The sequence below is a fragment of the Erpetoichthys calabaricus genome, chromosome 4, assembly GCF_900747795.2.
Source record: "Erpetoichthys calabaricus chromosome 4, fErpCal1.3, whole genome shotgun sequence".
In the NCBI taxonomy this organism is placed as follows: domain Eukaryota; kingdom Metazoa; phylum Chordata; class Cladistia; order Polypteriformes; family Polypteridae; genus Erpetoichthys; species Erpetoichthys calabaricus.
The window spans coordinates 106,830,671-106,847,465 of NC_041397.2; the positions used below are offsets into that span (position 1 = coordinate 106,830,671).

At 39.8% G+C, this 16,795-nt stretch overlaps 1 protein-coding gene across 1 annotated transcript in view; it reads right to left on the bottom strand.

The window, feature by feature from the left end:
- Nucleotides 1–16,795, bottom strand: part of vwa8 (von Willebrand factor A domain containing 8) — a 509,572-nt gene that overhangs the window by 289,805 nt on the left and 202,972 nt on the right. The window contains exons 15-18 of the mRNA XM_051925677.1: nt 10,282–10,450; nt 9,689–9,766; nt 7,595–7,710; nt 6,006–6,112 (exon numbers count right to left, since the gene is read on the bottom strand). Coding sequence (XP_051781637.1) covers nt 6,006–6,112; nt 7,595–7,710; nt 9,689–9,766; nt 10,282–10,450 — 470 coding nt within the window. The remainder of the gene's footprint in view (nt 1–6,005; nt 6,113–7,594; nt 7,711–9,688; nt 9,767–10,281; nt 10,451–16,795) is intronic.

Genomic DNA, 16,795 nt, shown 5'->3' on the forward strand with positions numbered 1-16,795 from the left:
GAGAGTACTAAAATGGCTGAAATACTTGTGCAATAGCCAGTATTAATTGTCCTTTACACATCTGCCTACTTCATTTTTTCAATTTGCTTTGAATATCTGAGACTCAGAAAATAAAATTGTAAAAGCAACAGACATGACTGAATTTTTAAAACGTAAATCATTTTTATAATGGAGTACTTTTTTTTAGGCTGTCTGGAGTTGACCTATCTTCAATCTTCTTCATAACCCTGATTAAAGCTCATTAATACATAAGTAGATATTGGCCTGTTTAGACTATTTTTACATTTGTTTAAAAAAATTATAAGAATTACAATTAAACTACATATAAGTATGTATGCATTGTCTTATTCTACATTGAAATATACAGTATGTTTTTGCAAGGAATGTTACCATATCTTCAACTAAAACTTAATTTTAAAAAGGAACATCAAGAGAAGAAATCATTTTGCAATTTATTTTGTTTCTACGTAAAAAAGATTAGGCAACACCCAATATTCCATGTGATAAAGTAATTATATCCTTGAAGTGAATAACTGTATAGTACACATTTAGGAACACTAAACTCTACTAGCCATTTCATGAACTTAATGATCATACTCTCACAGTGCTGTGGAGAAATTCTGCTTCAAATTATCTCTTTAGCTAGGTTTAGCTCTAAGGGATGACAATAACATTTTCATAAAAGGAACACCAAAGTTTGTTTTCTTTCTTCTCCTCTCTTATACTACTGCAAACCATGAAAATATATGACTAGGTTTTACAGATTTATATACAGTTAGGTCCATAAATATTTGGACAGAGACAACTTTTTTCTAATTTTGGTTCTGTACATTACCACAATGAATTTTAAATGAAACAACTCAGATGCAGTTGAAGTGCAGAGTTTCAGCTTTAATTCAGTGGGGTGAACTGAATCTATAATAATAAAAGGCAAAGCCCTCACTGACTGACTGACTGACTCACTGACTCACTCATCACTAATTCTCCAACTTCCCGTGTAGGTGGAAGGCTGAAATTTGGCAGGCTCATTCCTTACAGCTTACTTACAAAAGTTAGGCAGGTTTCATTTCGAAATTCAAAGCATAATGGTCATAACTGGAACATATTTTTTGTCCATACACTGTAATGGAGGAGGCGGAGTCACGTATCGCGTCATCACGCCTCCTACGTAATCACGTGAACTAAAAACAAGGAAGACATTTACAGCACGAGTCACACGCGGGAACGAAGGTAAATGACGTTAATTTTTGACTGTCTTTTAATACTGTGTAACCATACATATTAACACATGTGCAATTAAACGTGTGCATTTACGGGGTGATTTCTCAGGCTTAAAAGCTCACCTTTTATCAAACGCGGGAAGAAAGGTAACTGACGTTGTTCACTGTCTTTTAATACTGTGTAACCATACATATTAACACATGTCCAATTAAATGTGTGCATTTACGGGGTGATTTCTCAGGCTTAAAAGCTCGCCTTTTACTAAAAAGGTAAATGCAAAACTATTTTCAATCAGTTTATTGAAACGCTCCCGTTAAGGATTGCAATAACATATTCGCGAGATAAAAGAACGAAGTAGGGGGAAATGGAGGAACAGCCGCAAACAGCGAAGAGCAAAAAATTAATTAAACAATTGAGAACGGAGCGAGTTAAGCATACAAGCATGTTCATAAGGGAAACAAAGCACGGTGTAAAACGTAAGTTTCAATTAAGTTTATAGAAATGCTCCCGCTGCGGATTGCAATAACATATTCGCGAGATAAAAGTTTAATGAGAAGACACGAAGTATAAACGAACCACACGCCGTGGCGCAACATTAGGGGCAACAGTTTCAACCATTCTATGATCTGCTTCTCGCAACTGAAAGACGGCACATGGCGGATGTAAGCCGACTTGCTGACCGCAACGTTAGGGGCTTCAACTATGGCGCTGACGCCACATCTCTGTGCCAACACTTTGCAGACTGTACTTAAAAGACACGCCCTCCTCACTGGACAGTTAAAAACACCAATCAAACTAACGATGACATCAAGTATTACCCAATCCAAAGTAGGAAAGGAGGCATCTTCATAAAATGCGTGTGGGATGATTTGCATGAGACGCTGCTTTAAAAAAAAAATGATAAAAAAAATATGGGATAAATCCCGTCCAGTATTGATTCAAAACGGGACACGCAATTTCATTCTCAAACGCGCCACGATTCCGTATTTTAAAGGACGGGTGGCAACCCTACAGTGCCAGGTAACCACCCATACAATCAGATTGTGATTCAGACTAGGAATGCAATGAATGTAATTACCCCGATCTACATACAAGGCGAAAGTCTTGCAACATTCAAAGATGATGGTTTGGAATAAGTACACCATACAACATAAAAGAGCTTATGAAGCCTTGAACCGAAAAAAGCAAGATCTCAGAGATCGTAAAAAAACAAATAGGAGGTAATGTCGTTTTACTCGCTGTAGATTTTAGTCAAACATTACCAGTTATTCCACGAGGGAGACCAGCAGATGAACTCAACGCGTGTTTAAAATCCATACTTCTCCCACGCTCGGCTATATGTCGCGTGTTCTCGGGTAGGTGCACCAAAAAATGTATACATTTAAGCATGTAATGGGCAAACAAAAAATGAGGTATACCCGAAGGCACTGCAGTAGTACTTCATGTAACTTTACTTCTTAAATGTTAATGTTTTACTGTTTAATAATTTATACGCTTCTTATATGTTGTTCAAATTCTTTTATCAAAATACCACTGACAGCGCAATGCACGATAACATGGAGTGAATACACCATACGCATCCGCCCACGGCTGCCCTGCTGTGCGCAGATAGGAGTTGATTCTACAATAAAATAAAATAAAGATAAAAAGAGTAAAACAATCATCACCCATAAAGCGGATAGTAGACGTGACGTATTATATGTGTACCACATTTCAAGTGTATAGGTGAAACGGTTTGCGAGCTACAGGTCATTTAAAATCCTGGACAGACACACAAATTGCCACTGTAGCAAATTACAGAAGATTTTACTGTTTAATAATTTATATTTATATGAAAAGTGCTTCTTATATATTACTTCATATTCTCATATGATAATGATGTTAATGTTTACATTGATTTCTGTGTTATTAAAACTGCATGTATGTCTGTATATGTATATATATATATATATATATATATATATATACTAGCAAAATACCCGCGCTTCGCAGCGGAGAAGTAGTGTGTTAAAGAGGTTATGAAAAAAAAAGGAAACATTTTAAAAATAACGTAACATGATTGTCAATGAAAGCCCGTTTCAGTCAGTAAGTCTTATGTGTGTGTTTATGTATGTGTGTATATATATATGTAGATGTGTATATGTAGATATGTATATATATGTATATGTATATAAATGTTTATGTGTGTGTGTATATTATATATATATATATATATATATATATATATATATATATATATATATATATATATATATATAAAAGACAGCAACAGTTATAACAATGACAACACAATTACATTGACAATCATGTTACGTTATTTTTAAAATGTTTCCTTTTTTTTTCATAACCTCTTTAACACACTACTTCTCCGCTGCGAAGCGCGGGTATTTTGCTAGTAAATAAATAAATTTTATTGCATAAAAATGTGAGGCAACTAAAGCTTTTTCTTAACACAATCCCTTCATTTCAGGGACTCAAAAGTAATTGGACAAATTAAATAACTGGAAATAAAATGTTCATTTCTAATACTTGGTTGAAAACCCTTTGCTGGCAATGACAGCCTGAAGTCTTGAACTCATGGCCATCACCAGATGCTGGGTTTCCTCCTTTTTAATGCTCTGCCAGGCCTTTACTGCAGCGGCTTTCAGTTGCTGTTTGTTTGTGGGCCTTTCTGTCTGAAGTTTAGTCTTCAACAAGTGAAAGGCATGCTCAATTGGGTTAAGATCAGGTGACTGACTTGGTCATTCAAGAATTTTCCACTTCTTTGCTTTAATAAACTCCTGGGTTGCTTTGGATGTATGTTCTGGGTCATTGTCCATCTGTATCATGAATCAATTTGACTGCATTTAGCTGGATTTGAGCAGACAGTGTATCTCTGAACGCCTCAGAATTCATTCGGCTGCTTCTGTTCTGTGTCACATCATCAATAAACACTAGTATCCCAGTGCTACTGGCAGCCATGCATGCCCAAGCCATCACACTGCTTTCATCGTGTTTTACAGATGATGTCATATGCTTTGGATAATGAGCTGTTCCACGCCTTCTCCATACTTTTTTCTTGCCATCATTCTGGTAGAGGTTGATCTTGGTTTCATCTGTCCAAAGAATGTTTTTTCAGAACTGTGCTGGCTTTTTTTGATGTTCTTTAGCAAAGTCCAATCTAGCCTTTCTATTCTTGAGGCTTATGAGTGGCTTGTACCTTGCAGTGCACTCTCTGTATTTACTTTCATGCAGTCTTCTCTTTATTGTAGACTTGGATATCGATACGCCTACCCCCTGGAGAGTGTTGTTCACTTGGTTGGCTGTCTTCCGTGGACGTCCAGGTCTTTTTGCGTTGCTGATTTTACCAGTGCTTGCTTTCTTTCTCAGGATGTACCAAACTGTAGATTTTGCCACTCGTAATATTGTAGCAATTTCTCAGATGGGTTTTTTCTGTTTTCGTAGCTTAAGGATAGCTTCTTTCACCTGCATGGAGAGCTCCTTTGACCGCATGTTGTGTGTTCACAACAAAATCTTCCACATGCAAGCACCTCACCTCAAATCAACTCCAGGCCTTTTATCTGCTTAATTGATAATGACATAACGACGGACTTGCCCACACCTGTCCATGAAATAGCCTTTTAGTCAATTGTCCAATTACTTTTGAGCCCCTGAAATGAAGGGATTGTGTTAAAAAAAATGCTTTAGTTGCCTCACATTTTTATGTAATGGTTTTGTTCACCCCACTGAATTAAAGCTGAAAGTCTGCACATCAACTGCATCTGAGTTGTTTCATTTAAAATTCATTGTGGTAATGTACAGACCCAAAATTAGAAAAAAGTTGTCTCTGTCCATATATTTATGGACCTAACTGTAGTTCAAAGTGCTCATCTCCCACATCCTTCATTATTTTTATTCATCAACCAGAAGGACTATCTAAATATTTCAGTACTAATCAAACATCTATATAGCTGCACATTTCTCTCATTAATTGCTTTTTTCTTTTAAAATAGCACGTAAGTTACCATTATTGTTAAGGTGAAACAAATACCAAACCTCCATTTATCACTATCCTATTTTGTATTAGTATGTGAACTAAAAACATCAATACTTTGCTAAAAGCACAACCAACATTTTTGTCAAGAAATGTTCTATGTGTATGATTTTCAAAACTGTGAATCATTAAATGATAAGACCTGTATTTTTTAAGTCAAGTTATTTATTCACAATTATGGTATATATTAGTTTTACACATTAAACTATACTCAAAATTAAGCATAAATTATACATTTAAAAAAAATATCTAGTCCACTCTTGTGTTTTATAATGGAGCTTATGAATACTGGGGTCCCATTACAAAGAAAAGCTTTAAAACTTACTAAATAATGCTGGTTCTAAGATCAAGTTTTTTACACTTTTCATCTAATCTTTATTATGTGCAGCACTTCTTCTCCTAATATTACAAAGACTATTTCAAAGGTTAGGGGGTGAGACCTCTGTGAATATTGCAACACAAGTACAATGATAGTAAACAGTACACATTTGTTAAAAAAATGGATTGCATATTTAAAAAGAAAAAACAAATTTGGAGACCAAAGCCTGGATTTAAGGTATTAAACATGTGGCATCACTTAATCCTGACAACAGTGCTCCAAAATAACATAAAATGAGAAAGAAAATTTCTGTCTAACCAAGGGACATATGCATGAAATTTCAGCAAGGATGTTATAAAAAACGGCAAATTAATGAAAACAGTTAATTTTAAAACCTGAAGACTTCCAATTTTATCAATAAGAAAGACTTACGAGAGGAATGCACTTCTTCTTGTTTAGATAATCTTTCTACAGTCTCCTCAATTCTAGAGTCCAACAAATTTTTTTGCAAAGCAGACCTTGCCAGGTTTGGTAAAAATCTGTGGTAAAGTAGAAAACAAAAGTAATATTACTGTTCTGTGAGATGTTTAACCATTATAAGTAACACACAATTCCAAATGTACAGGAAATATATTAAACAGCATTTTTTTATAATTTTCTTATAAAATCAAAAGATGATTAACATCTTTTATTAACAGTATAAACAAATCTTATGGGTGTCCTAGTTGTGAAAATTGACAATGAAAGCAATGGAAATATAGTCATTGTAGTATCTTAGACTGTGGTATACTGCTATTTATCCCTTTAAATACCATAATGCCATACTAAAAATTAACATGCACATAAAATTGGCCTGATAAAATTCTGAAGCAATAGGGAATTATGACACAAAATACAATGACGCAAAAATCTACTCTGATAAGTAGGTTCTACAACAGTATGCTTACCTATAGTAATGAATAAGCAAGCTTAAAAAAAGGGTATGAATCATTATTAGCAAAACAAAAAAACAAAACAAAGGACAGCAAACTGCTAAAATCAAGAACAAGTCATTAACTGAGGGCTGCAATAATAAGCTGTGCCTTTGTTTTTGTGCTTGCTTATGACAGCACAGGCACTGCTGTCAACAGAAAGATGTACCTTAACATCTGTCTTGTAACTGGATTAATGGCGGCAATCATCTTCTTGTGAAACATGGAGCTAACATGTGTAACTGCAGAGAATATGTTCAAGCAGTAAAAGAGACTGGAAGACATAATTTTTGAATGGATCAACTGGTCACAGTAATATGAGATGTTTACCATAATCCTGGTAGAACCCTGTTAATTTGAATAAAATTGGTTCATTGTAAATTTTAATTTAAAGAATAAAATTTACATTTTTAACTGAAAGTATCTGTGACCATATAGCTCTTTCTATAAAACTAAAATATCTTTCACAATAGATGTTTAGTGCAAAGATTTAAAAAGACAGACTTCTACTCAAAGACAGTCAAAGGTTAAATACTAAATAATGACTATTATATATCAAAAGTGAAAGGACAAAACCAAAGTCAAACCATACTAGTTTATTTCCTGAAATCACTTTTGATTCATTTGAGACCAGAAATTCTCCTTTAGACTTTTATTAAGTTTCTCTTATGAAGAACATTCAGACGTTCTCTAAATTAAAATCTTTTTATAAGATGGTTGACTGCTGTAATGCTGATACATGAACAAATGCATGTAGCAACAACAGCTGCTTTATTATGTATTGCTATGACAAGAAAAAGCTGGCAACATCACCAACAAGCAACAGCAAACAAGAATTGAGTAAATTAGTAAAAATAGAAAAGGATATCAGTCATCTTTTATGACGACCATTGGTAATACATCAAACAACTCTTGATTACAACATAATAATTAACATACAGAAACACTTCAAGAATAGGACAAAGAGATAAAGTACAAGGCTGTGACGTCAAGAGAGGACATCCTAAATGACTAACTTCAACACACTATAATAAGCCTGCATTTATTTACCTGGAGAGACAAGCTTTGTTAATTGCATGTGCAATGTTCTCCTCTGGGTATTGTGAAAGACGTTGGCAAATTCTAAGCAGCTGTCTTGTAGACAGGGAAGAGGCTAATGACTGAGCCTATGCAATAAATAAAAAAAAAATAATATGAATCAATATTAGCAATATATTACAATGGCTCTCTAGTGAAGCTCTTATAGCTTAAGCAAAATTATAATGTGATTTAAAATGTCTTCAGTGATTACTACAACAAATGCATGGTTGTGGATGCCTTGAATTATGTTGCATGTAAGATGTACATTTTCATGTATACAGTACTAACAGTATTGAATCACAACTTTAGATATTGTAAACCATGATGTGGTTTCCCACAAACCTTTGCTTTACAATAAATATAAGAAACAGATATTTGTTTTTTTATATAGGCCTACATGCTGCAAACTGGGGCTAAAAGCAGATAATTTCCCAAAGAGACATATTATTTATTTAAATGCAGTTACATGTTCATAAGAAAATCATCCATCCATCCATCCATCCATTATCCAACCCACTATATCCTAACTACAGGGTCACAGGGGTCTGCTGGAACCACTCCCAGCCAACACAGGGCGCAAGGCAGGAAACAAACCCCGGGCAGGGCGCCAGCCCACCGCAGGGCACACACACACACACACACCAAGCACACACTAGGGACAATTTAGAATCACCAATGCACCTAACCAGTATGTCTTTGGACTGTGGGAGGAAACCGGAGTACCCGGAGGAAACCCACGCAGACACAGGGAGAACATGCAAACTCCACGCAGGGGGGACCCAGGAAGTGAACCCGGGTCTCCTAACTGTGAGGCAGCAGCGCTACCCATTGCGCCACCGTGCCACCCTAAGAAAATCATATTTCAGAATATACTTTTGTTTAAAATGTCAAAAGAACAAAAAACTTTTATTTTCGCTCATCTTAATTATTCCAGTTCTTCATATAGCATTAAAAAATGTTGTGTTTATTCAAAACTCAAGTACGGAATAAAGTGTAATATATCGCATTTTAGAATGATAACAGTAGTTATCTGTAATAAGTTTATTTTATCAGATTTGTCAGTACTTTGTTTCTTGGCTGTGGAATCCCAAGGATTTATTTAAAACCCAACAAATTACACAGAAATGTCACAACTGAAAAAATGGTCCTTTTTCATAACACTGCATTTTAAAGTCATTTTAAAAGAAAGTTTTAAAACAAGATTAATACAAGTTGACTCAATGTATACAAATTCTGTAAAATTAATGTTTATATTTGTCTTATTTTATAACATTATAAATTCAGATACCCATTTTCTGTTTCCTCCATTACAGGGTGGCATGAAGATGAAGCCTACACCAGCAACATCCAACACAAACACAAAGAAGGAATCACTTCTGAATGGGATGTCATTTCTTTTTGGAGTTCATTAAAGCACACAACCACATTCACTACATTTCATTGATTTGCAATACAAATTAGCCTAACACTTCAGTCTGTTGAACATGGGAAGAAACCAGAAAACATACAAAAAGAACAAAAACAAATGGGGAAAAGATGCAAACTCCATAGGGATAGTGCCCAAACTATGATTGAAAATTTCTCGACTCAAATGCCATCACACCGCTCAAAGAAAATTAATACAATTGCAATTTCAGAAGTTCAAATAAATAAACTGACCATGAGTCAGAACATTTGTTCAGGGCTTGTGGAGTATGTGAGCTCTCCCTGTATTGGTGTGGACTGCCTCCAGATATTCCATGTGTTGACCATATTCCAATTATAAATATTTTAGGTTAACTGGTGACTCTAAATTGTCACTATATGAGTAAGTTTACATGTTGCCAGAAAATTCCCCACTATCATGGATTGAAATAAATGGCTTTAGGAAATTGATAGGTGTAATGTAAATTAAATGAATTTAAATTAAATTATTATCTTTATCTAACTTTAATGTGTTTTCTTGTGTAAAGCACTTTCAGCTTCATACTGTGCTTGAAAATGTGCAATAGAAATAAAATAAATGTTATTAACATTACCATTTACATTTCTGCACAATATATCAGTTATTAAAACATTACTAACCGTTGAGTCCTTTGTCTGCCGAAGTTTATGTGTTAAATTCAATAATTTTTCAACTGCATCTTCAGAGACATTTGGAGTCTAAAAAGAATAACAAACATGTTAAAAATCAAGATGTCTACTCTACACTGAGAAAAATTTGGTTAAGGATATTTTTACTGCATAAAGTAGTAAATGTTCACAGCACATTGTCACACTTGCTCCTTCACTCAGAAGATAATTATATTTTCTAGGTATTTCAATTACAAAAATGTGTATTAAAGATTTGCATTTTTACATTTTAGAAAACTGTTTGTTTAATTGCTAAAAATGCTAACGTTTCATATTGCGATGAATATAATAATAAAGTTAACTTAATGACTACAGAATATAATTTCCATCTAATAACCTACCAAACAACAGAATCCTATACTGTGAACAAATAGTTTAAATGGGATTGGCTCCAGCAGACCCCCGTGACCCTGTGTTCGGATTCAGCGGGTTGGAAAATGGATGGATGGATGGAACTTATCAAATGCACTTAAGAAGCATGCAAAAAAGCTAGGTAATTCACAGTTAAAACATTTATTCTAATACTAAATAGAAGTGATGCCCACCATTCCATTAATAATTTCTTTTTCTTCTTTCATGGTTAGAGGCTTAATACTGTGGAAGAGGAACATGGTAAGCATCTCAGGACTTAGCCACTGCTGGGTGCTGCTTCCAATTACAGGTGGTTCTGCCAGAGCTATGATACGGAATGAAGGATGCACTGGAAAGACAGATCTGAAAATAACCCAGTATAGAAGTTAATTAAGATTTAAATAAACAAGTAAGTAATGGTATTAAAATTAAATACAACAACTTATTTCTACTGAACTGATTATAGTTAGTTTTTATATTAATGCTAAAAATTACCTCTAAGATGTGATTCACAATGATTACACCATATTTAATTTTACACATTCACACAACCACATTCTGTTCTTACTTTATCTTTGCTCTGCCTTGAATGTTCATGTTATTTCCTTCACACCCTTCAATTTTTATCTCTTATACCTCTTTACTTATAAGATCTGTATGTAGACTTTTTCCTATCATTTTACCATTTACTGCACTTGCTGGGAAACTGTGTTGACCAACATTTTTTTCTGCCCCTCAAAACCACAAATAACCAGTTACATCTAGTACAGACATCATGTCATGCCCTGAAACCACAACAGGATGGGGCTTGTTTCATTATATTACTTATTGTAAGAAAGAAAGCATTATCCTGAATTCTTCCTATTCCTGAAGTAAAGCCAAGGAGACCAAATTTCTGAAAAACAAAATACATTTAATTTCAGAAAACACAAGGGAGAATATAAACAAACAAAGCAACTAACAGAAAAACAAAATTCTGCTGCCCTTATGAGCAGTCTTTAACAGGTTTTGTTCTTGTGTACAAGGACAGAAAATTGTTGTGTTCTTGTGTATAAGGAGTTAGAAATTGCTAAAAATGCTGAAACTGCCTTACCACTATAGGGTCAAGCATTAGAATCATGTCTGGATTTTAGATACAGCTTCCCTAAGCTATAGGGACAGCAGAATGAAGGACTCTGTAGCAACAGTAGAAGGTATGGTCTTTCAGGCCCCCTAAAAGCTACTTGCCTCACAAAGATATAAGTCTTCTCTGTCTAAACCTGAAACAATGTTTTGCTACCTAATAGCTCAGAGGAATTTCAGTAACTTCCTAGCATCCATGACTTCCCTCACACTCTGACTGGATGCATTTTTTACTTTTAGAGATGCCATTGCTGAATATAGGATTATATTACGACCTATAGATCATGCACCATCACACTGGTGTTATAATATGTTTTATTATTAAGTTGAGTGTCACTGTTCTCAGTGCCCACTGTTATGGACTCATTCATACAGGCAGACCAAGTATGGTACACAGGGGCACAGCATCTTCATTTAGAATTGCCGAGCCAAGCACAGGACTAGAGAGCCAAAGACAACTGGAGAATTGAATAGTCAGCCTTAAGACAGACTAGTATATTTCTGTCTTTTGTCAGCACACTATCCTGGTTGGGAGAATGAGAACTGTATGTAGGCATTGTGCTATTCCTGTATTTTTGAAGGTGGGGTTTGAGTCCTTTCTTGTCCTTGTTTGGATCCAGAGAAGAACCTGCACATGGAGCAACCAGAATATAAGGATGGACCTACGGCCAACACTTTGAAGCTGCCGGGCCAAAGATTATGTCTTCCATCCAAGGCCGGGCGGAAGATTATGTCTTCCGTCCGGTGAAAATCCTTTCAGCGTGGCAAACGAAAGATGGCAGACTGCGTTGATCAAGACACCCACATGCTTGAGAGTCTGTCATAAGCTTCCCGTTTGTGATATCCGCGTGAAACCGTCAGTAAAGAGCTAGATTATCCTTTATGCTTCTCGTGTAATCTTGTAACCGTCATATTGCATGAGGGGTGGGGATAATACCTTTTTTATTTTATAATTATTTAAATTCAGGTTCCCCTCCTTTAACCGTCACCTTATCGTGGTGGAGGGGTTTGCGTGTCCCAATGATCCTAGGAGCTCTGTTGTCCGGGGCTTTATGCCCCTGGTAGGGCCACCCAAGGCAAACTGGTCCTAGGTGAGGGATGAGACAAAGAGCGGTTAAACAAACCTCCTATGAAGAAAAACCATTTTGGACGGCGTTTTCCCTTGCCCGGACGCGGGTCACCGGGGCCCCACTCTGGAGCCAGGCCTGGAGGTGGGGCTCGATGGTGAGCGCCTGGTGGCCGGGCCTGCACCCATGGGGCTCGGCCGGGCACAGCCCGAAGAGGCAACGTGGGTCCCCCTTCCCATGGGCTCACCACCTATGGGAGGGGCCAAGGAGGTCGGGTGCAGTGTGAGTTGGGTGGTGGCCGAAGGCGGGGACCTTGGCGGTCCGATCCTCGGCTACAGAAACTGGCTCTTGGGACGTGGAATGTCACCTCTCTGAAGGGGAAGGAGCCTGAGCTAGTGCGCGAAGTTGAGAGGTTCCGGCTAGATATAGTCGGGTTCACCTCGACGCACAGCTTGGACTCTGGAACCAATCTCCTTGAGAGGGGCTGGACTCTCTACCACTCTGGAGTTGCCCCCGGTGAGAGGTGCCGAGCAGGTGTGGGTATACTTATTGCCCCCCAACTTGGAGCCTGTACATTGGGGTTTACCCCGGTGGACGAGAGGGTAGCCTCCCTTCGCCTTCGGGTGGGGGGACGGGTCCTAACTGTTGTTTGTGCGTATGCACCGAACAGCAGTTCGGAGTACCCACCCTTTTTGGAGTCCCTGGAGGGGGTGCTAGAGGGCATAACTTCTGGGGACTCCCTCGTTCTGCTGGGAGACTTCAATGCTCACGTGGGCAATGACAGTGAGACCTGGAAGGGCGTGATTGGGAGGAATGGCCCCCCTGATCTGAACCCGAGCGGTGTTTTGTTATTGGACTTCTGTGCTCATCACGGATTGTCCATAACGAACACCATGTTCAAGCATAGGGGTGTTCATATGTGCACTTGGCACCAGGACACCCTAGGCCTCAGTTCGATGATCGACTTTGTGGTCGTGTCGTCGGACTTGCGGCCACATGTCTTGGACACTCGGGTGAAGAGAGGGGCGGAGCTGTCAACTGATCACCACCTGGTGGTGAGTTGGCTTCGATGGTGGGGGAGGATGCCGGTCAGGCGTGGTAGGCCCAAACGTGTTGTGAGGGTCTGCTGGGAACGTCTGGCAGAGCCCCCTGTCAGAAGTAGCTTCAACTCCCACCTCCGGCAGAACTTCGACCACATCCCGAGGGAGGTGGGGGACATTGAGTCCGAATGGGCCATGTTCCGTGCCTCTATTGTTGAGGCAGCTGACCGGAGCTGTGGCCGTAAGGTGGTCGGTGCCTGTCGTGGCGGCAATCCCCGAACCCGCTGGTGGACACCGGCGGTGAAGGATGCCGTCAAGCTGAAGAAGGAGTCCTACAGGACCCTTTTGTCCTGTGGGACCCCGGAGGCAGCTGATAGGTACCGGCAGGCCAAGCGGAATGCGGCTTTGGTGGTTGCTGAGGCAAAAACTCGGGCGTGGGAGGAGTTTGGGGAGGCCATGGAGAATGACTTTCGGACGGCTTCGAGGAGATTCTGGTCCACCATCCGGCGTCTCAGGAAGGGGAAGCAGTGCAGTGTCAACACTGTATATGGTGGGGATGGTGCGCTGCTGACCTCGACTCGGAACGTTGTGGGTCGGTGGGGGGAATACTTTGAAGACCTCCTCAATCCCATTAACATGCCTTCCAATGAGGAAGCAGAGCCTGGGGACTCAGAGGTGGGCTCCCCCATCTCTGGGACTGAGGTCACCGAGGTGGTCAAAAAACTCCTTGGTGGCAGGGCCCCGGGGGTGGATGAGATACGCCCGGAATTCCTCAAGGCTCTGGATGTTGTAGGACTGTCTTGGCTGACACGCCTCTGCAACATCGCATGGACATCAGGTACAGTGCCTCTGGATTGGCAGACCGGGGTGGTGGTCCCCCTCTTTAAGAAGGGGGATCGGAGGGTGTGTTCCAACTACAGAGGGATCACACTCCTCAGCCTCCCTGGAAAAGTCTATTCAGGGGTCCTGGAGAGGAGGGTCCGTCGGATAGTCGAGCCTCGGATTCAGGAGGAACAGTGTGGTTTTCGTCCTGGTCGCGGAACAGTGGACCAGCTCTATACCCTTAGCAGGGTCCTGGAGGGTGCATGGGAGTTTGCCCAACCAGTCTACATGTGTTTTGTGGACTTAGAAAAGGCATTCGACCGTGTCCCTCGGGGAATCCTGTGGGGGGTACTCCGAGAGTATGGGGTACTGGCCCCCCTGATAAGGGCTGTTCAGTCCCTGTACGATCAGTGCCAGAGCTTGGTCCGCATTGCCGGCAGTAAGTCGAACCCGTTTCCAGTGAGAGTTGGACTCCGCCAGGGCTGCCCTTTGTCACCAATTCTGTTCATAACTTTTATGGACAGAATTTCTAGGCGCAGCCAGGGTGTTGAGGGGGTCCGGTTTGGTGGGCTCAGGATTGGGTCACTGCTTTTTGCAGATGATGTTGTCCTGTTTGCTTCATCAGGCCGTGATCTTCAGCTCTCTCTGGATCGGTTCGCAGCCGAGTGTGAAGCGGCTGGGATGAGAATCAGCACCTCCAAATCCGAGACCATGGTCCTCAACCGGAAAAGGGTGGAGTGCCCTCTCAGGGTTGGTAGCGAGATCCTGCCCCAAGTGGAGGAGTTCAAGTATCTCGGGGTCTTGTTCACGAGTGAGGGAAGAATGGAGCGTGAGATCGTCAGGCGGATCGGTGCGGCATCCGCAGTAATGCGGGCGTTGCATCGGTCTGTCGTGGTGAAAAAGGAGCTGAGCCGCAAGGCGAAGCTCTCAATTTACCAGTCGATCTATGTTCCTACCCTCACCTATGGTCATGAGCTATGGGTAGTGACCGAAAGAACGAGATCGCGAATACAAGCGGCTGAAATGAGTTTCCTCCGCAGGGTGTCTGGGCTTTCCCTTAAAGATAGGGTGAGAAGCTCAGTCATCCGGGAGGGGCTCAGAGTAGAGCCGCTGCTCCTCCGCATCGAGAGGAGTCAGATGAGGTGGCTCGGGCATCTGATCAGGATGCCTCCTGGACGCCTCCCTGGTGAGGTGTTCCAGGCACGTCCAACCGGGAGGAGGCCCCGGGGAAGACCCAGGACACGCTGGAGGGACTATGTCTCTCGACTGGCCTGGGAACGCCTTGGGATTCTCCCGGAAGAGCTAGAAGAAGTGGCCGGGGAGTCTGGGCATCTCTGCTCAAGCTGCTGCCCCCGCGACCCGACCTCGGATAAGCGGGAGACAATGGATGGATGGATGGATGGATAAATTCAGGTTAATTAAAACGTCGCAATTCAAAAGAACACATTTCCAGAGAGCTAATGCCTCTTAAGGAAATAATTGGTATGAACAAGTAACGAATAAATGAAGGGATAAAAGAAATTTTATTCACAAGCACCATAGTTGCTAAGAATTTATCTTGATGTTATAGCCAGAAACACAACAATAGTAATTATTCTCTGAGGGGTATTAGGTTGCTGCTTACACTTTATATTGATTGGCAGTTTTTTTTTTTGTTCTTTGTTGTATGTTTGCTACTGTAACTCTCTCCAATCCCTTTTGGGATAGAGATTGTTTCTCTGACTCTATAAATAGATATACACAGTGCTGAGAAAAAGTATTCACCCCCTTACTGATATCATCAATTTTCGTACATTTTTCACAATCAATGGCTGCAGAGCTTTAGGCAAACTGTAATATTAAATAAAATATTGCTACATCACAATGGTCTGTGTGTTCTCAGTCCATCTGAGCAATCTGATTGGTTAGTTTGTCTTTGGTATGATTGGTCAGTTTGTCTTAGGTTACGCAACAAAAGAGGAAGCGAGAGTGTGAGACGCACAAAGAGAAGAAAGGGCGGATGAGGCACACTGAGAGAGGTGTTTTCAAAGATAAAAAAGAATTAAACCAGAAAGGAGGCAAGAAAGGTATTTCAAAAATAATGGCAGAGTCTGATAATTAGGCTTTATGGAGAAGCATCACGCAAATACAGATGAAAGGCAATTTTTGTACACATAGGGCAAAAGACTGCACATACTTTTAAAATATTCTATTACCTGTCTTTGACAGGTACCATGGCTAGTAAAAGATAACATATAAATTATTAATTATATATGACTTTATATATATTATTAATAATGTCAGAATATACAATATTAAAGTCTGTACACTGATAAAAAGCTCCACTGCTGGATGAATCAAATACAAGTATAAAAGCTGAAAGCTGCACTTGATGTTTAATGGGTGTTTTAGCTTTTATGTCTCTTGGCTATTGCTTGGGAGTTTAGAACAGGGCTGAAGGACTACCAGACTGAAGTGGTGGTTCCCATTATTAAAAAGTGGGACACAAAGGTGTTCTCCAGTTGCTGAGGGATCATAATCCTCAGCTTCCCAGGAAAAGTTATTGCAGGGTAATAGAATGGAGATTCCTGGAGGATAGAGATTAGTGAAACAACTCTTTAAGCCTGTACAAATGTTCGAGGAGCATAGAGATTTGGCAGTTTTGCTTGCATGTACTA